At 49.9% G+C, this 21,257-nt stretch overlaps 1 protein-coding gene across 1 annotated transcript; it reads left to right on the top strand.

The window, feature by feature from the left end:
* Positions 1 to 13,918: 13,918 nt before the first annotated feature.
* Positions 13,919 to 17,168, top strand: LOC123187308 (probable serine/threonine-protein kinase PBL7). The gene is made up of 5 exons (XM_044599132.1): positions 13,919 to 14,165; positions 14,645 to 14,892; positions 15,246 to 15,435; positions 15,532 to 15,923; positions 16,524 to 17,168. The coding sequence occupies exons 1-5, from the start codon at positions 14,078 to 14,080 to the stop codon at positions 16,821 to 16,823; spliced, it is 1,218 nt and encodes a 405-aa protein (XP_044455067.1). The 5' UTR covers positions 13,919 to 14,077; the 3' UTR covers positions 16,824 to 17,168.
* Positions 17,169 to 21,257: the final 4,089 nt, after the last annotated feature.

Below are 21,257 nucleotides of genomic sequence, written 5' to 3'. Positions count from 1 at the left end.
ATGTTGTTATGCGGTTTGACCGATAAAAATCTTCGTAGAATATGTGGGAGCCAATATGAGCATCCAGGTTCCGCTATTGGTTATTGACCGGAGACGTGTCTCGGTCATGTCTACATTGTTCTCGAACCCGTAGGGTCCGCACGCTTAAGGTTTCGATGACAGTTATATTATGAGTTTATGAGTTTTGATGTACCGAAGGAGTTCGGAGTCCCGGATGAGATCGGGGACATGACAAGGAGTCTCGAAATGGTCGAGATGTAAAAATCAATATATTGGACGACTATATTCGGACATCGGAAAGGTTTCGAGTGATTCCGGTATTTTTCGGAGTACTGGAGAGTTACGGGAATTCGCGGGGGGAGTATATGGCCCTTATTGGGCCATACGGGAATAGAGGAGAGAGGCCAAAAGGAAGGAGGCGCCCCCCCCCTCTGGTCCGAATTGGACAAGGGGTGCAGCCCCCTTTTCCTTGTTCCTCTCCCCCTCTTTCCTTCTCTCCTACTCCAACAAGGGAAGGAGGAGTCCTACTCCCGGTGGGAGTAGGACTCCCCCCTTGGCGCACCCTCCTCCTAAGCCGGCCGCCTCCCCCTTGCTCCTTTATATACGGGGGCAGGGGGCACCCCATAGACACAACAATTGATCATTGATCTCTTAGCCGTGTGCGGTGCCCCCTTCCAGCATAATCCTCGATAATATTGTAGCGGTGCTTAGGCGAAGCCCTGCGACGGTAGAACATCAAGATCGTCACCACGCCATCGTGCTGACGGAACTCTTCCCCGACATTCTGCTGGATCGGAGTCCGGGGATCGTCATCGAGCTGAACGTGTGCTAGAACTCGGAGGTGCCGTAGTTTCGGTGCTTGATTGGTCGGGCCGTGAAGACGTACGACTACATCAACCGCGTTATGCTAACGCTTCCGCTTTCGGTCTACGAGGGTACATAGACAACACTCTCCTCTCTCGTTGCTATGCATCACCATGATCTTGCATGTGCGTAGGAATTTTTTTTAAATTACTACATTCCCCAACAAAATCCATAAGCTTGCCGACGAAGATCAAGGGAAGGAAGGCTTTGCCCTAATCGCCTCTTGAGAGAGGTAAGAAAGACTAATGGAACTCTCATGGAAATGTTGGAATATATTCGTTACATTCAGCTAAAAACCTCTAGCTTTTCAGATGCTTGCTCTGACATGGTAGTATTTTTCACAAGTTTTATAAGGGTACTCCATACTTGCCTCGAGCCTCCATATTGCATTGTCATAGCCAATTTTCGAAGCTCACTACATCCAAACCTATGCCGCCTTGAACCACCCACTAGTCGGCTAACGCCATGCCCATCAAAATCGAGTCGCTCCTCCTCCCGCCCAGTCCTCCCCTCCACACTTCAATCACTGTGATTGCCCACGTTCCCCCCGCCCCATGCTTTGATCACTGGGATTCCCCACGCCACTTCTCCTACTGCTCAACACCGCCGATACCCTGAAAGGAGGACCGTAGCGAGCTAGCATTAATCTAGAAGGAATTGGACCAGAGCAAGGTGGCACTGACCTGGAAGGAGGATGACTAGAGCGAGGTGGCACTGAGGGAGTCCTGGATTAGGGGGTGTTTGGGTAGCCGGACTATACCTTCAGCCGGACTCCTGGACTATGAAGATACAAGATTGAAGACTTCGTCCCGTGTCCGGATGGGACTTTCCTTGGCGTGGAAGGAAAGCTTGGTGATGCGGATATTCAAGATCTCCTACCATTGTAACCGACTCTGTGTAACCCTAACCCTATCCGGTGTCTATATAAACCGGAGGGTTGTAGTCCGTAGGCAATCAACTCCATATACAACAATCATACCATAGGCTAGCTTCTAGGGTTTAGCCTCCTTCATCTCGTGGTAGATCTACTCTTGTACTACCCATATCATCAATATTAATCAAGCAGGACGTAGGGTTTTACCTCCATCGAGAGGGCCCGAACCTGGGTAAAACATCGTGTTCCCTGCCTCCTGTTACCATCCGGCCTAGATGCACACTTCGGGACCCACTACCCGAGATCTGCCGGTTTTGACATCGACATTGGTGCTTTCATTAAGAGTTCCTCTGTGTCGTCGCCTTTAGGCCTGATGGCTCCTTTGATCATCAACAACGATGCGGTCCAGGGTGAGACTTTGCTCCCCGGACAGATCTTCATCTTCGGCGGCTTCACTCTGCGGGCCAATTCGCTCGGCCACCTGGAGCAGATCGAAAGCTACGCCCCTGGCCATCAAGTCAGGTTTGGAAGCTTAAACTACACGGCTGACATCCGCGGAGACTTGATCTTCGACGGACTCGAGCCACGGCCAAGCGCGCCGCACTATCTTGAGAGGCATGATCTAGCTCTGCCCCCAGATAGTGTCCTGAAGGCCGCACACGCATCGGTTCCGACCCCTAACTCGGAGCCTATTGCGCCAATCGAGGATGAGCGGTTGGACGTCACCTCGGGGGCTGCGATCCCAAAAGCGATCAAGCCGAACGCTAGCCCCTCACTCTGCACGACCCGTGACTCTGAGGATCCGGACTCCTCCCCGGACTCCGAACCCCCCGCGCCCCTGCCAATCGAATCCGATTGGGCGCCGATAATGGAGTTCACCGCCGCAGACATCTTTCAGCGTTCGCCTTTTGGCGACATCCTGAATTCTCTTAAGTCTCTCTCTTTATCAGGAGAGCCCTGGCCGGACTACGGTCAGCGAGGGGGGGGGGGATACGGGCAATGAGGAAATTCAAAGCCCACCCACCACCCACTTTGTAGCCACTCTCGACGATCTAACCGACATGCTTGACTTCAGCTCCGAAGACATCGACGGCATGGACGACGATGTAGGAGACGAATAGGAACCAGCACCTGTAGGGCGCTGGAAGGCCACCTCGTCATATGACATATATATGGTGGATACTCCAAAAGATGGAGATGGCGATGGAACAGTGGGGGATGACGCCCCCAAGAAACAGCCAAAGCGCCGGCGTCAGCAGCGCCGCTCGAAATCCCGCCAAAGCAAAAACGGTGATTCCGGCACGGGAGATAATACTACCCCGGATAGCGCCGAAGAACACCCACCTCAGCAAGATTCGGCACAGGAAGATGGAGAAGCCAGCCCTCATGAGAGAGCGGCAGACCGAGAGGTCGAGGATGATAACTATACGCCTCCCTCTGAAGACAAGGCAAGCCTCGATGACGACGAATTCATCATACCATCAGACCCCGCCGAATAAGAGCGTTTTAAACGCAGGCTTTTAGCCACGGCAAGCAGCCTCAAGAAAAAGCAGCAACAGCTTAGAGCTGCCCAAGATTTGCTAGCTGACAGATGGACTGAAGTCCTTGCGGCCGAAGAGTATGAACTCGAACGCCCCTCCAAGAGTTACCCGAAGCGCAGGCCGCTACCCCGATCAGAGGAGGAAGCACCTACGTCATCAGCGCATGACATGGCAGACCGGCCACCTCGCGGCCGCGACAAAGAGGCCTCTCAGCCCTCCACCCAAGCCATGCCCCGACACCGCTCAACTAAGCCACGGGAAAATGCGCCCGACCTGCGAGACATACTAGAGGATAAGGCAAGACAAACAAGATCGATCTACGGATCGCGCAGGCGCCCTACGGCATGTGACAATGATCTTCACTCCAGATACAACAAATCCGGCCGGGCCGAACACAACAGACATAGCTCTTCCGAGCTGCGTCGTGATATAGCCCAGTACAGAGGCGCCACACACCCGCTATGCTTCACGAATGAAGTAATGGATCATAAAATCCCAGAGGGTTTCAAACCCATAAACATCAAATCATACGATGGCACAACAGATCCGGCGGTATGGATCGAGGATTATCTCCTTCACATCCACATGGCACGCGGCGATGATCTGCACGCCATCAAATACCTCCCGCTCAAACTTAAAAGGACCGGCCCGGCATTGGCTTAACAGCTTGCCAGCAGACTCAATCGGTTCTTGGGAGGACCTGGAAGCCGCATTCCTTGACAACTTCCAGGGCACTTACGTGCGACCGCCGGATGCCGACGACTTAAGCCACATAATTCAGCAGCCAGAGGAATCGGCCAGACAATTCTGGACACGGTTCCTAACAAAGAAAAACCAGATAGTCGACTGTCCAGACGCAGAGGCCCTAGCAGCCTTCAAGCATAACATCCGCGACGAGTGGCTTGCCCGGCACCTGGGACAGGAAAAGCCGAAATCCATGGCAGCCCTCACGACACTCATGACCCGCTTTTGCGCGGGAGAAGACAGCTGGCTAGCTTGTAGTAACAACTTATCAAAGAACCCTGGTAATTTGGATACCAAGGACAAAAGTGGCAGGACACGTCGGAATAAGCAAAAACACCGCGTTAATAGCGACAACAATGAAGAAACGGCAGTCAATGCCGGATTCAAAGGCTATAAATCCGGTCAGCGGAAAAAGCCATTCAAAAAGAATACTCAGGGACCGTCCAGTTTGGACCGAATACTCGACCGCTTGTGCCAGATACATGGCACCCCCGAAAGGCCAGCCAATCACACTAACAGGGATTGTTGGGTGTTCAAGCAGGCAGGCAAGTTAAGGGCCGAAAACAGAGACAAGGGGCTGCACAGAGACGACGAGGAGCCCAAGCCGCCGAACAACAATGGACAGAAGGGCTTTCCCCCACAAGTGCCGACGGTGAACATGATATACGCAACCCACATTCCCAAGCTGGAGCGGAAGTGTGCGCTACGGGACGTATATGCGATGGAGCCACTCGCACCAAAGTTCAACCCATGGTCCTCCTGCCCGATCACTTTTGATTGAAGGGACCATCCCACTAGCATCCGTCATGGCGGCTTCGCCGCATTGGTTCTCGACCCAATCATCGACGGATTTCATATCACAAGAGTCCTCATGGATGGCGGCAGTAGGCTGAACCTGCTTTATCAGGATACAGTGCGGAAAATGGGCATAGATCCTTCAAGGATTAAGCCCACAAGAACGACCTTTAAAGGCGTTATACCAGGTGTAGAAGCCAACTGTACAGGCTCAGTAACACTTGACGTGGTCTTCGGATCCCCGGACAATTTCCGAAGCGAAGAGTTAATCTTCGATATAGTCCCGTTTCGCAGTGGCTATCACGCCCTGCTCGGACGAACCGCATTCGCAAAGTTCAATGCGGTGCCGCACTATGCATATCTCAAGCTCAAGATGCCAGGCCCTTGAGGAGTAATTACGGTCAACGGAAACACCGAACACTCCCTCCGTACGGAGGAGCATACGGCGGCTCTCGCAACGGAGGTACAAAGTAGCCTTCTCAGGCAATTCTCCAGTCCGGCCATTAAAAAGCCAGACACTGCCAAGCGCGTCCGGAGTAACCCACAGCAGGACCGCCTGGCACACTCTGAGCAAGCGTAGCAATGCGGCCCCAACCCACGCTCTCGCGACATAGCGAAACCAGTACCTCGCGTACATAACTACGCCCTTGAAATACCATGGGCACAGGGGAAGGGGCACAATAACGGCACGCCCAAAATACGGCTTAAAACGTACTAGGGGCTGCCGGATTCTTTTTTTTTTAATTTTTTCTTACTTTCAGGACTCCATACTTCGGACGACCTGTTCGGCAATTCGACTACCGCACAAACGATGCAAGATCCAATTTGTCTGCCATGCCGCATTATGGAACTCCCAGGTGGTATCTATTACGAGCGGTATACCTGTTTTAAATACAATTCCGCGGCCTGCCCCTGGTCAGGACATACTGAATAGTCCAATATCTTTTGCTTATCGCACTATTTGTATCGTTCGGCTTTGATAAATAGCCTCTCTATAAACAATGCTTAGCTTTTTGTCTATTTTTTTGCATTATCCTCTTTTCACATATATGTTTATTAAATGACATGATTGCACCCGTACACCATGGTACGGCAAACACGCCAGGGGCTTCAGTACCCCTCATAATGGTGTGAGAAGTCCGTACACTTTCACAAGTGCGGCACCCCGAACTTATAGCACTATATGCATCGGCTCCGAATCATGATTTGGGTCAATAGTTGGGTTTGCCCGGCTCCTATGTTTTGGTGCCTTACGTTCCGCTCTATCGGCTAAGGTAGCACTAGGAGAACCACTGCGATTGTGCCCCGGTTCAGCTGGGTTAAGCACCTCAGTGGAGAAAGCTAAAACTGACTGTCATGATGAGGCGAGAGACCGGTCGCTGTTCGAGAGGTTTTTCGAGAGCCTAAAGACTTATGCCGCTTCGAGCGAGGAGCTGGCTTTGTCCGGCCAAGGCGTGGATAGCGCCCCGAACTCGGTCTTCCAAACTAGGGGCTTCGCCGAAATTTAAAATTATAGAGTTCTATGGCTAAGTGAGAGTGTTCAAGCATTATAGTCCGATTGCCTGGTTCGTTGTGCTGAGTGCCTCCCTCGAAGGACCCAACTATGGGAAAAAGAGCGTTCAGGTTTATCCCGAACACCCCAGCACTAGTGGCATGGGGGCAGAAGCCGACGACTGGCCATCTCTCAATTTTTTGATAAACGGCCGCACAGAAAGTAATATTTTAAATTCAATAAGCATTGTTTAGCGCATATGAAGAAGTATTCAGCGCACAGGATAAAACACGAGCGAGTTCATTCAAAAAGCACATCCTTGGTACATTCATCCGCCACAAGGCGGGCACCTGCAAGAACATCCTTGTAGTAGTTCTCGGGCTTGCGATGCTCCTTCCCCGACGGCGGCCCGTCCTTCACAAGCTTCTCACCGTCCAGCTTACCCCAGTGCACCTTTGCACGGGCAAGGGCCCAACGGGCACCTTCGATGCAGACGGAGCGCTTGATGACCTCGAGCCTCGGACAGGCCTCCACCAGCCGCCGCACCAGCCCGAAATAGCTCCCAGGCAGGGCCTCTCCGGGCCACAGCCGAACTATGAAGCCCTTCATGGCCTGTTCGGCCGCCTTGTGGAGCTCGACCAGCTGTTTCAGCTGGTCGCTCAAAGGCACAGGGTGTCCGGCCTCAGAATACTGAGACCAGAACACCTTCTCCGCCGAGCTGCCCTCTTCAGCTCGGTAGAATGCGGCGGCATCAGATACGCTGCAGGGAAGATCTGCGAATGCCCCTGGAGAGCTCCGGATTCGGGTAAGTAACAAGTAGTTTACTTTTATATTTCTGCTTTGCATGAAGAATGCCTTACCCGCTGCTATCTTCCTCATCTCCTCCAACTCTTGGAGGGCCTTTTGGGCTTCAGCCTTGGCAGACTTGGCAATCTCAAGGGCCATTGCGAGCTCGGATGCTTGCGCCTTTGACTCAAGCTCCAAACTCTCATGTTTTTTCATGAGAGCCTGAAGCTCTTGTTGCACCTCGCCGACCTGAGCCCCAAGTCTGTCTCGCTCGGTGCGCTTCGCGGACGTTTTCTTTTCGGCCTCAGACAACGCCTGCTTAAGGGTCGCCACCTCAGTCGTGGCCCCTACAATAAGCAGTACAATCCTATTTTTTTTTGCAATCACGCCTTTTTATAGGCACTTTTTCTGTAAGGTATTTCTTACCCTCTTTCTCCTCGAGCTGCCGCTTGGCAAGGCTGAGCTCTTGCTCGGTCCGCTCGAGGTCCTTCTTCAGGACACCCACCTCCGCAGTCAGTGCGGCGGTGGATAGCAGTGAAGCCTGCATACGCATATTGACTCTTTTTGTTAGACTCCTGCGAAATTTAATAGATCCTCTATTCGGATTTTCTTTCCGAACACCAAACAGAGCATCAGGGGCTACTGTCTATGCGGTAATATTTTTACATATTTTTACTTACCTCGAAGCCTGTTAGAAGGCAAGCGCAAGCTTCAGTCAGTCCGCTCTTGGCGGACTGAACCTTCTGGATCACCGTACTCATAATAGTATGGTGCCCCTCGTTGATGGAGGCGCCGTCAAGCACCTCCAGCAGATTGTCCGGCACCTCCGGTTGGACGGAGGCCGCCGGCTCAGAAGGCTTGCTCCTCTTGGAAGGAGTTCGCCTATTGCGGTCCGGAACTATGGAAGATTCCGTCGCGGTGTACGGCACAAAGCCGGACTTGGAGCCCTGGGGGGCCTTATCCCCTTCACTCCTGGAGTCCGGGAGGTTGCCTTGCGGCTCCTCCAGGACCACCTCCTCTTGCCCCAGAGCTTGTCGCGACGCCACTTCGGCGTCGTCTGCAGTGCGGGGGGAGACAGCGGGCAGAACTAAGTTCACGTCCGATGAGTCCAAGGAGCCGCCCGACGATTCGTTGAATTCGGCCCGGGGCGGGCTGCATAATTACGTCCCACATTAGGGAAAGCTGTGCGACAAAGGAACATCATGAGTTACTCTGACATCCAAATTTACGATTTCGCCGGACGCTTGGCCCTGTTTGGCCACTCCTCTTCGCCCTCTTCGGCGTCGGGGGAGTAGTCCGGCGGAGGGGTCTTCCTTTTCCTAGACCCCTCGGCCTCCCCCGTTGGGGCGGCCTTCCTCTTCTCTCCTCCCTCCGCTGGGGGGGAGAGTTTTCTTCTTCCTCCTCCTCGTTTTCACGGGAAGAGGACGTCTCGGACTCGTCGGATGACGAGTCCGACACCACCACGTTACGGGCACTCTTTCGAGTCCCCGTGGTCTTCTTCTTCTTGGCCTTCTTTTCCGGCACCACATAAGGCGCCGGAGCCAGCAGCTTCACTAGTAGAGCTGGGGCTGGGTCTTCGGGCAGCGGAGCCGGACAGTTAATCGGTCTGGATATCACCCACCAAGCCTGTCAAAGGTAAGGGAGTTTAGATCCCGCATAGAGTCAAACTATGAAAAAAGCTTAACATCCTGTAAAAGATGAAGATAGCTTACCTCGCTAGCGTGACGCTGCGAGCTGTATCCGCGGTCCTCGAAAGCGGATGCGGGGGCCTCGGCGCCCTTGAATAGCACCTTCCAGGCATCTTCGTACATCGTGTCGAAGAGCCTGCTAAGGGTTTGGTGCTACGCCGGGTCGAACTCCCACAGATTAAAATCCCGTTGTTGGCACGGGAGGATCCGGCGGACGAGCATAACCTGGATTACGTTAACAAGCCGGATTGGCTTGTTCACCAGGGACTGGATGCATGTTTGCAATCCGGTCACCTCTTTTTCGTCACCCCACGACAGGCCCGTCTCTTTCCAGGACATAAGCCGCGTGGGGGGTCCGGATCGGAACTCGGGGGCTGCGGTCCATTTCGGATCGCGTGGCTCGGTGATGTAAAACTACCCGGATTGCCACCCCTTTAGGGTCTCCACAAAAGAACCATCGAACCATAGGACATTGGACATCTTGCCCGCCATGGCGCCTCCGCACTCCGCCTGGCTGCCGCGCACCACCTTGGGCTTGACGTTGAAGGTCTTGAGCCAGAGGCCGAAATGAGGGCGGACGCGGAGGGAAGCCTCGCACACGACGATAAACGCCGAGATGTTGAGGATGAAGTTTGGGGCCAGATCGTGGAAATCCAGGCCGTAATAGAACATGAGCCCCCGGACAAATGGGTGGAGTGCAAAACCCAGTCCGCGGAGGAAGTGGGGGAGAAATACTACCCTCTCATGGGGCCTTGGGGTGGGGAGAAGCTGCCCCTTTTAGGGAAGCCGGTGTGTGATGTCCTTGGACAGGTATCCGGCCTTCCTTAACTTCTTGACTTGGCCCCCCGTAGCGGAGGAGACCATCCACTTGCCTCCCGCTCCGGACATTGCTGGAGAAGGTTGAGGTGGGAAGTGCGGGCTTGGGCGCTGGAGCTCGAGTGCGCAGGAGATGGATAGGAAAAGGAGGAAGAAGGCGTAGGTAAAAAGGTGGATCCTTATCCCCTTATATGGGTGGATGCGGTTGTGGGTCCCCACCAGCCTAGTAAAACTCGCTTGCCTCCCAAGCGCCGTGATAAATGGCGCGGTTGGGTTACCCACGTCCGTATTGATGAGAATCCCGTAAAGGGGGAACATGATCTCTGCTTTGACAAGACGTGCCAAGGAAACCGCCTCGCAAAACATGCTGAGGTGGAAAAGTAAAAACGATTCGACTAAAGGACTTGGCCGTAGTGTGATGACACACTGCGGAATACGTCAGCAGTTTTGATTTGTGTTAATATTATTCTCTCTACGGCGATATGTGGAAGCTTATTTTGCAGAACCGGACATTACTCTTGGTGTTTACAATCTTCTATGAAGGACTTGGAGGAGGAACCCGCCTTGCAATGCCGAAGACAATTTGCGCGCCGGACTCGTCGTCATTGAAGCCTGGTTCAGGGGCTACTGAGGAAGTCCTGGATTAGGGGGTGTTCGGGTAGCCGGACTATACCTTCAACCGGACTCCTGGACTATGAAGATACAAGATTGAAGATTTCGTCCCGTGTCCGGATGGGACTTTCCTTGGCGTGGAAGGCAAGCTTGGCGATGCGGATATTCAAGATCTCCTACCATTGTAACCGACTCTGTGTAACCCTAACCCTATCCGGTGTCTATATAAACCGGAGGGTTGTAGTCCGTAGGCAATCAACTCCATATACAACAATCATACCATAGGCTAGCTTCTAGGGTTTAGCCTCCTTCATCTCGTGGTAGATCTACTCTTGTACTACCCATATCATCAATATTAATCAAGCAGGACGTAGGGTTTTACCTCCATCGAGAGGGCCCAAACCTGGGTAAAACATCGTGTTCCCTGCCTCCTGTTACCATCCGGCCTAGACGCACAGTTCGAGACCCATTACCCGAGATCCGCCGGTTTTGACACCGATAGGCACCAACCTAGAAGGAAGAGGAGCTATGAAGGTTCGATGATGATATGGCGACGACACGACCGTCTCCTCCCGATGAGGCGAGAAGGAAGTGAGGAAGCTCCGACAAAAAGAGGGTGTCACCATGCTCCTGAGCTCCTCCTCCCGTCAACATCTGGCAGTTCTGTATGCTCATTGCTAGCCACAATGTGGCCCGTCGTCAAAATTGACATCATACTGCCGGTATCTACGCCTCACCTAGCTCCATGCCAATGCTAAAAGAAAGAGAAGCAATCCCTCAATGACAGGTGGATCACATGTTCTAGATGATTTATGCCTCTTCTCGGCCTTTTCACACACATCCTCTCGCCTGCTCAAATGCAAGCTAGCATATGCTCTCACATGGAAATTATCTCAATGGGCCGCCATGGGAATCTGATGGAGTGGCAACGCCATAACGGTAGGGTGGTTGCCTCATTGGTGGTGCTTAAGAGGACACGGTGCTTTAAATCTTGTATGTGGTGCAAGGAGAAAAAAGCTATAACTTCCTTTCTGTGCTGCCAATTGGGTTTGGAGCGAGCTCTAAATGGAGGCTCCATGACCCGAAAATATGGAGAGGTTGGGAGGCCACACATTGAGGGATCTCCAAAATTTATGGCGATTGAGGGGCGAATGGCGACTCTGTTAGAGTGATTTTTGAAGCTTACGTTTCATATTGACGATTATTATGTTTGAGACCTTCCAATAACATTGCTGGAGTTGCTCTAAGGAAACTCCAACATAAATCACCAAATCAACCGCTAATGTCCAGTCCCAGACGGTCTTTGCACTTTTGGTTGTCGAATGGGGTTACCTGGTTTTTCTAGATAGGCATGGACATCAGAAATTCCACAAAACCGAAACCAACTGGGGGCATGTTTGGGAGAGTCTGGACATCCGCCACATCGGACTCTAACAACGCGAACCCACAAAAAACCAATCTCATGTTGCTTCCACTCTGGCATTCTCTCCTGCTGACCGGTCTCCCATGGCGGCCGAGAAGTCTACTCCGACCTTAAGGTTGGTTGGTCTCCTCCAACGCAAACCCCTACCCGCACAATCCTTATCCCCCCACACACATTCACAGGGCCGGTCCTGAGTTTTTGGGGGCCCGGGGCGAACCTAAAACTCGGGGCCCTTAATATACACATCATAGTAACATCAATGAATATACATATATACAGCGTTACAAATAACATTTAACATTTAAATGCATCCAAAATTACTATGATTATCCAGTAATTTATACTCTGGAATTATCTTAAAATTTTCTTTTAACACTCCTTGATGCAAAGTCACTTATGATGGGGTCGATGTCAATCTCATCCAATAATTTCTTCTCAATGCATAATGTAGCCAAACGATTTAATCTCTCTTGAGTTATTATTTATCTCAAATAATTTTTCAACCATTTCAACTTCGAAAAGCTTCTTTCGGCCGATGTGGCCGTCAGAGGGACAGTAAATAAGATGCAATAAGCAGATATATTGGTATAACAGTCTACTTCTCTCACATGCCAAAAAATTTCATCAACAGTAGCAAATTGTGCCTATGCATCTAATGAATTACCGAGCCACTTACTTTGTTCTCGCTGATGTTGGTGTTGACATTTTCTTCTTCCGAATTCCCATTAGTCTGTTGCTCTTCCCCTATGGCAACGATCACCTACTAGTCATCTGGGTTTATCAAAGCAGTGGAAGCACCAATATCACTCTTCTTGAAAAAATTGTGAATATGTGTGCGTTGTGATTGTATCAATTTATCCACTTCCTTCTTCCTTTTTCTTTTATGGCTACCAGATGAATTTGTCCAGTTGCTAGACGACATGATTAACACACACAATGCTGAAAACAAAACAGTTTGCTGCATCAATGATCAATCGTTGAACGGTGCAGGCTATGCAACCACGGAATTTATTGTATCAACATTATATGAATATATACCTCAGTTCCTGAATCCTGACGATCGAACTTCAGTGCATCTGCCTATAAAGCACGGCAGCAGCGTAGCGCTTGGAGTCTGCAGAGAATTGAGAGAAGATCAACTGAGCAAAGGCCAAAGGGGCGTGATGATGGGGCCCCAGAATTGAAATATGTCGCGTACATAACCGGATTAGTAAGGAAATTACCAGGGGACGATTGAGAGGCGGGAATACATGTACGGCATCGAGCGTCGGCGGCCTAGGGCTGCGTCCGCGTGATGGAACAGAATAGGAAGGGAACCGTCAGAATCGGATCGATCGCTGATGGCTCTTTTTCTTCCTTTTTTCACGCGATCCCTCTCCTTTTTTATGTGAACGAACCGGTGGCTGCCTCGCTCGCTAGCTTTTCCGAGGAAACAAATCGATCGATCGGCCTGCTGCTCCCTACGCGCGTCTGCAGCATGGGCCATAGGGGGCCCCTGAATTTTGGGGGCCCGGGGCGGCCGCCCCCCCGCCCCTCCCCAGGGCCGGCCCTGCACATTCACCACACACCACACACCACCACACCTTTCGGCCACCATGGTGTGCAATACGTCCGGCGCCGAGGAATGGTCGCCGGTGTGCTACTCCAGATCTAGTTAGCGCCATCGCCCATGGTATGTGGTGGCCTCGTCGTGCACGGCTTCACTCCCCAGTTGCCATCCTGGTTCCCCTCGGACTGACTGGGTGCCGCTGTCGAAGGAGGAGGAGTAGATGTAGGACGCGGAGCAAGTGGAGGAGGAGGGGGAGGACCATCATTATGCGATAAGAGGCCGTGCAGGAGGATCCCGCCCTCTATGATCAAACTTTGTTTAATTTTCGTCCGTTTCACTTTGATTTCGTCCATGTTTCTAAACTGTCCGTATGAAATGGGGCAAACATCCGATGTCGACGTCCTCCCCGCTGTCCACGAACGCGTCCGGACTGTCCGCAAACATTCGATGCCGTCTGTCCGATGATCCGCGGTGGAGTTGCCCTAAGCTCAAGCTCAGTATATTGACGAGCCTTCATAGTCCACGCAGCACCGAACAAGTTACTGTTTACCCGGCATGGAATGCGGTGCGGCCACTAGCTGGTGTGCGTGCGTGACTTTTGCTTTCCGTTTGACACTTGCGCCGCGTAGAGTAGCCGTCCCCCGTTCCCCTTCCTTCTGCGTGCGTTGCGTTGCGTTGCGTCCTTCTAGAAGCAGAGAACCCAATTAACTCAAAAATCATTTCTTCCTCGTTTTCGCTCCCCCCCTCCCCTCGCCTCGCCTCGCCTCCCCTTCCTTCCTTCTTCCCCACGCGCACGCGCAACGCGGCCGCCGCACACTCAAACCTCCCACCCCTCTCCCCTCTCCCCCTCTCTCTCCCCCCACACCGCCCAAGAAGAGGTCTCAGGAGCCGCCATGGACTGCTGCTTCCCCTGCCTGGGCGCCAGGAAGAAGCGCAAGACGCCGGCGCGGCCGGAGAAGCCCCAGATCCCTCCCGCCGCAGGTGATCCGCCCGTGCCACCGCCTTCTTTCTTGCTGCCTTCTTCCTCGCCCCGGCCGTCGCGGATTCGCTAGTCCTCGCTAGATTCACAGCGTAGTTCGCCGATTCTGCCTGCCACTCCGAGATTCCGCGGAGCAATTTGTGGCTCCGGCCTCGGGCTGCCCCCGCCGCCGTCCCTCGTTCACGGGCCTCCCGAGCCGTCCCGTCAGTCCAGTTCCCCCCTCCCCTCCCCTGTTTCAAAAGAAAAAAGCAGAAAAGTTCGCCCCTCCAGAAAATTGCCGCAAACTCGGTCCAAAATCATGGCATCCCGCCGAATCCGCCTCCCCCCGAAACATGGCAGCCCGGTGCCGGGATTCCGGCCTGGGACGACGCGTGCTCGCCACTTTTGTCGCCCGCCAGACAACGCGTGCACTCCTTTCCCTAAATTCCCCGTCTTCTTTATTCGCCTCATGATTCTGACGCATGCGTTTTGTTTTTCTCAGACAATAAAGCGAAGCCGGGGTGCTCCTCGTCGTCGACGAGCGCGGCGGCGGCGGCGCGGCAGGACTCGCTGTCGGAGGCCAAGAAGGAGTTCGTCCTCAGCAACGGGTCCGAGCACCGCCACATTGCCGCGCAGACCTTCACCTTCAGGGAGCTCGCGGCGGCGACCAACGGTTTCAGGGCCGACTGCCTTCTCGGGGAGGGTGGCTTCGGCCGGGTCTACAAGGGGTACCTGGAGAGCATCAACCAGGTGAGGAGGTTCTTGCTAATTATTCTGCCCTCCCAGTTCACGAGCACCATTTTGTTTATTTAGAAGCTTCCACTTGGAGGATTGTGTGGAGCACTTGTAAATTGTCTCCTAGTGAACGTGTCACACAGCCTGAACCCGAGACCGGGTTTAGGCTGCGGGTTTCGTTTTCAATGTGATAGAAAATGAGGGTTATCCAGGTTTCAAGGATTGTGTTTATTAATCCTCGGTCGATTTACATTTCACAGCTATTGAGCAATAATGTTGTGGTAGAATTGTTAATTATGCGCAAGAATTTGTCAAGCTATTTCCTGAAGCTAATTGACATGGTGAAATGTATTTTGTTGCCGTCACAGGTTGTCGCCATAAAGCAGCTCGATCGAAATGGACTGCAAGGCAACAGGGAGTTTCTTGTTGAGGTCCTCATGCTGAGCTTGCTGCACCACCCACACCTGGTCAACCTTATTGGCTATTGCGCCGATGGCGACCAGAGGCTTTTGGTTTACGAGTATATGCCGCTGGGTTCTTTGGAAGACCACCTTCACGGTACGCTGCCGGAAAAAGAATGTGTTTCTGCTTTGGTACAGCTTCTGTTGGATAATTAAACTTTGTGTACTCACAACTGGATCCTATTTTATTCAGATCCTTCCCCAGATAAACCCCGCCTTGACTGGAATACACGGATGAAGATAGCCGCTGGTGCAGCTAAAGGGCTGGAGCATTTGCATGACAAAACAAATCCTCCTGTCATATACCGGGACTTGAAATGTTCAAACATCTTGCTCGGAGAGGGATACCACCCAAAGCTGTCTGACTTTGGATTGGCAAAGCTTGGCCCAGTTGGTGATAAGACACATGTTTCCACCAGAGTGATGGGTACATACGGGTATTGTGCCCCCGAGTATGCTATGACTGGTCAGCTGACTCTGAAGTCAGATGTTTACAGCTATGGTGTTGTTCTATTGGAGATCATCACAGGACGAAGGGCTATCGACAACACCCGAGCTGCGGGGGAGCAAAATCTTGTTGCATGGGTAAGCTGCCGATTTGTTTTTTGCTACGTTCCTTTCTGTTTCTTCTTGTTATTCTTCTTCATTCCATTATAGACTACTGGAGTTTGAGTAAAGAGAACATCACAATCACATTGTGAAACCTGCTGCCTCTTGTGAGCATTGATTGTTAATTTATTCTGGAAAATCCACCAGATATCAGCCTCTTAGCTCGGAAGTTAGTCTAAGCTGAGTGTTAGCGCATCAACCTTGCGTATCACCTGAAGGGGAACCATAGGAGGTTGATTTTCAGTCATCTCTGTATTTCTTTCCACTTTTGGAATTTACACTAGTTTTGCTTGAAGGAATATTGTCCTTTCCTTCAGCTAAAAAAATATCATGCTCGCAACGTTTTTCAGCTGTAGGGTTACTAAAAAGCTACTGTACTAGAATGAAATAGTTCCATACTACATTTTTTTGGCATTATTGGATTGGCCTAGGTTTGGCTTCCCAAAAAGACATTATTGTAGTCTGTTCCATAGGATCGAATGAATAGGGTCATGACATGCCGAAGCCTTTGCTAAAGATGTTGTACAGTATTTTGCAATCCCTACTGATGTAACGTTTGTTGGTGCACAATTTCAGGCCCGGCCCTTGTTCAAGGACAGGAGGAAGTTCCCCCAGATGGCAGACCCGGCGCTGGAGGGCTGGTACCCGCCAAGGGGACTGTACCAGGCCCTGGCCGTCGCTGCAATGTGCGTGCAAGAACAGCCGACCCTGAGACCGTTGATCGGCGACGTCGTCACAGCCCTGAGCTACCTTGCCTCCCAGCCCTACGATCCGGAGGTGCACGGCGTCCACCGCCCGTCGCGCCTGACGGCTTCCGGCACGCCGCCCCGAGCCCGGAACCACGGCGCCGATCATCAAAGAGGAGGAAGCGAGTGAGGTTGGGCGGCTTTGGGAGAAGCCTGAATTTTGTGGCGATACGAGTCCAGAATGGAGCTGAAGAGGAATTTTGTGGATAGCAAGGCGGCTTTTGCGGTTACATGTTGGGAGGAATTGTGAATCGGTGATGTATGTTGATCAGTTGGTCTATCTGTTGGAGATGGTGCTTAGAGATGATGCATGCATGTGCTCTCCGGTCGAAGTCTGTATCTAGGTAGATGATGAGGCAGTCGGTGTAACCACCCATGACTTTACAGTTCGATCAGTCTATGGACTACCATTTCTCCTTGTATTTGACAGAAGTGCTTGTCCTTTATCCAGGGTTTGAGGGTTCTAGTTCATGCCTGTTTGACTAACGAAGGGACTGGCTAGGGGTCAATCGCTTGAAAACGATTTTGTGGCTTCCTCTTCCTCTGACAACCTCCAATCCTGCCAGGCCAAACCGCCTGCCTCCACCATGCTTCGCCCCTTGGCCATCCATGTAAACTGTTGAGGCCTCCTTTGGTTTGTAGGATTTTTGTAGGAATTCTATAGGATAGGATTTGCAAAGAAAAAATTCCTTTGAAGCCTTTTGGTTTGTAGGAATGCATTCCTATTCCTATGTAGGATAGGAATCAATCCTTCACGTTTTGGAGGAAAAAAAACATTAGTCTAGACTCGATGGAAAAAATCCTATCCTATGCACCAAATGACATCTCTTTCTCTATAGGAATTGACATGCATGTCATCTCATTTCCTATGATTTTCCTATTCCTATAAAATTCCTATCATATAAACCAAAGAAGGCCTGAACCATCCAAATTCTTAGACGAACTCCCCGAACCATCAAGTTTCGAACTTGCCTCCACCGGCTACGGCTCGTTAGCCCTTGCTACCGGCTGCCCGTGCCATATACTCCCCCTGTTTTTAAATACAAGTCTTTTTAAATATTTCAATCGGGATAACACACGAATGCATATAGATGTATTTTAGAGCTTATTTTGCTTTATATGTAGTCCATATTGAAATATCTAAAAAGACTTACATTTAGGAACCGAGGGTTTATATACTACCTAGTATATACGACCGGAAACCTCTTTTAAACAAAATTCACATCACCAGAATCTTATTGCAAGCATAACTCTGCATTTTGTTAACCATATTCATGATCGAAATAAGACCCGGAGTCGACACAGCGTTACATCATCTTTTGGGAACGAAAGTAGTTAGTGCCGATGTGATTTGACCGATGGGTAAGACACAAAGCATCTCGCACACATCACCACGTGTACTACACGACAGCAGAAAAGTACATAACGCATAATAATAATAATAATAATAATAATAATAATAATAATAATAATAATAATAATAATAATGTAGGAGTACTACGAAGAGCGGCGATCCGACGGTCAATGCAACGCAACAGCATCGGATCATGATTGTGTGGTCGGCTTGGCACATGCAGGTACCCATAGTCCGATGACTTACAAAAAATGTGTGTGAACGCAGCGCTCACCTGTTACCGGCCGAAAGTGAAAAGCAGCCGCCTACCTGTATGAGTATGAATCTGTATGCGGCATGCTGAGAGCAGTCGGCGGTGGTCACCAGGTGCACTCACTCCTCACTAGATTGTGTCACCAAAACAAACGTGTCCGGCCAAAAACCAAAGGCAGTTCAGTTCATGGGTGGGCGAGAAGACACGGCCAACACGTGTTTTCAGTTCGAAATCTCCTAAATAAGTTGGTAAACAAGGAAGTGAACAGCCTGCATGTCGAAAAAGCATTGCTGAGGCCGAGCTCTTTCTTTTTCTTTTTCAGTGAGAATACCATGTCCGCATATTAAAAAATACTGAAAGGATATATATACGTCGATGTGTATTTGTAGTATACTACATGTATAAAATTTCATGACCATATATATATTCACATGTAATGTACACAAAAAAGATAAATACACAGATTAAAATGGGCTTTATCTTTGTTGGTTTAGGGCCGGATGTTAATCTTTTTTGTGTAGCATGCAAATAATCGAATTACCCGATGAATTTTTTTACATACTTGACGAACATGCGTATGTATTTGTATAAAAATTGATATTTTTTGAAACTTTTAAGTATACTTTGATTCTTCATGGCAAAACAGGCTCCATGGAGCCCGGCCTCTGCAACGTCACACTTGCCTGCATGTGCCCAATGGGAGCTCCCCACTGTTGGTCCTCTGCGTTACTGTGTCAAAACCCTAGCCACCTTTGGAAGGGTCATTCCTTGTCGCCCCCTCCGCATCGCCGCTGCCGAAGGGCCTGTCGGCAAAGTCGTGTTGTGCCCTAGGATGGCGGCGGCGGGACAGCTTGGTCCCTGTCGCGCCGCGGCGGCACCCCCTCCCCCCCTTTTGAGGTGGTGGTCTCGACCAACAAACTGACTTCCTCATCTCCGGATCCTGATATGACGGGAATGAGATTATTTGGACTTAGGCCAGGGTGTAATCCTTGCTCTAATTGTTGGCGTTGGCAGCGGCAACACTCGCGGGTGTTGTTTCCCTTCTTGGAGACGCTGGCATGGCCTTTACCTGTGGCCCTCCTCGAGCATCGGGGAAGATCTTTTAGTCCGCTTCTTCGGATTGATGATGTCGCGGCTCCCCTTCTTGAAGGCGCTATCTTGGTTGCTCGTGGCGTCCTCGGTGTTGGCTTTGGAGATGTTTGACGTCATGCCGGTTCGGCCTACCCCTCTTTCAGGCTTGGTGGGTTTAGCTGTGTTTCTTTTCCTCTATTCGGGCTAAGCGTCTCTTGTCTCTCTGCTCCGGATTCCATGCACACACACCTTCTTATATATGTGTTTGTGTGTGCCCTTTCATGTACTCATTATGTTTCCCTTTATCAATAAAAAGATACGCACACTTTATGTATTCATAGAAAAAGAGAAATAATTCGTGGACATGCTGAATGAACCTCCTAAGCCTTCTTAACTTTTAGTGTTGTGATTTTTCACTCTGATCCAATTGTTTTTGTTAATCTTAACATTTATTTTGACCCACTTTGTCTATTTATTGTATGTCTACTTTCTTCACAACAAATTATAAAGTAAATACAACCCATCACGATTTAGCAACCGCGTAGTAAGCCTTAATCAACGGTACCATTGTCGGAAACACGCCATCGTGCCTTACGTTGTTTTGGAGGGAACGCGAGAGCTATATCTTGCTTACAGTGATATGGTAGCTGCTCTTGACTCAAGGGTTTTTCGCGTAGAGGTGTTACTGGGCCGGTCGAAGAAGGGATGATATACCTTTAGTTTTCCACTCATTTTTTGGTTTTCTGTTTTTCCTTTTTTTGTCGGTTTCATCTATTTTTTGTGTTAGTTTTCAACGATTTTCTTTGGGGTATCCTATATCCTATTTTCTATATACATAAGAGACTGATCCCGACTATCTCCTTTTATCCTAGTAAGTTAGTATGCAGCTATGCCATGTCAACATAGAGTCATGCATGTAAATAAGGCCACCTCAAGATGCTACCATCCATGGCAAATGATCCACCGAAATATGCAACCGTGCATGTGAAAAATATTTTCCCATAATTTGTTTACATCTATACAATATTCATGTTTCAACTTCACCAAAAAATATATCAGCCAACTCCCGCAACAACGTACGGAGTATTATCTAGTTTTCTATATGACGCGTGTTGTGTTGTGTCCATCCTATGGGTCGGCTCATTTGTAGAAGAGAACCTAGTACATGATCCCATTTCCGGATCTAGAAAGTTCCTGGCCGGTTTTGGGAACTTAGTAGAAGGTTTGTGAACCGGTATTTTATTTGAGTTTTTTGTGTTATTTTTTTACTAGGTTATCTGGTTTTCCTTTTATTGTGTTCATTTCTTTTATTATTATTTTCCGAAAATTCACAAATTCTATAAAACATTAAAGATTTTGTAAAAGGTCCTTGTTACAAATATTTTTTAGAACTGAAAATAAATCACGTTTTCAAAATTTCTTCACAAATTCAAAAAAAAAATCTGTGCTTTCAAATATTGTCCAGTGCGCAATAGGGAGCGCTCTTGTGCAAAATGCCTTTGTTGGACACGATGAGTATTTCAATGGGAGCTCCCATCTCGCTTATATATAGTGTTACTATTCATCACCTAGGATGCAGAATAAGTTATTCTTCATCCGGGGTAATCATACAATCATTTCATAATTAAATTATGTTTCGAATTCAAATAGTTACATTCCTATTGATTCACTACATAAAATTTGACATAAGAAAATAAAAATATAGGTCATAAGACAAGAAAATTTGCAGTTTATGTGTATTTTAGACTATGTTTTTACGTTTGTAATTTTACATAACATAAAATATTTTTTACGACGATTATATATTTTCTTACGGTCCCTTTTTGCGTCGGAAATAAGACAAAACTTATGGAACGTAAAATTACGGTGCATTGATGGTTAAATAG

This window comes from Triticum aestivum, chromosome 2A, assembly GCF_018294505.1.
Source record: "Triticum aestivum cultivar Chinese Spring chromosome 2A, IWGSC CS RefSeq v2.1, whole genome shotgun sequence".
Taxonomy (NCBI): Eukaryota; Viridiplantae; Streptophyta; class Magnoliopsida; order Poales; family Poaceae; genus Triticum; species Triticum aestivum.
This window is presented reverse-complemented; position numbering and strand designations above follow the sequence as displayed.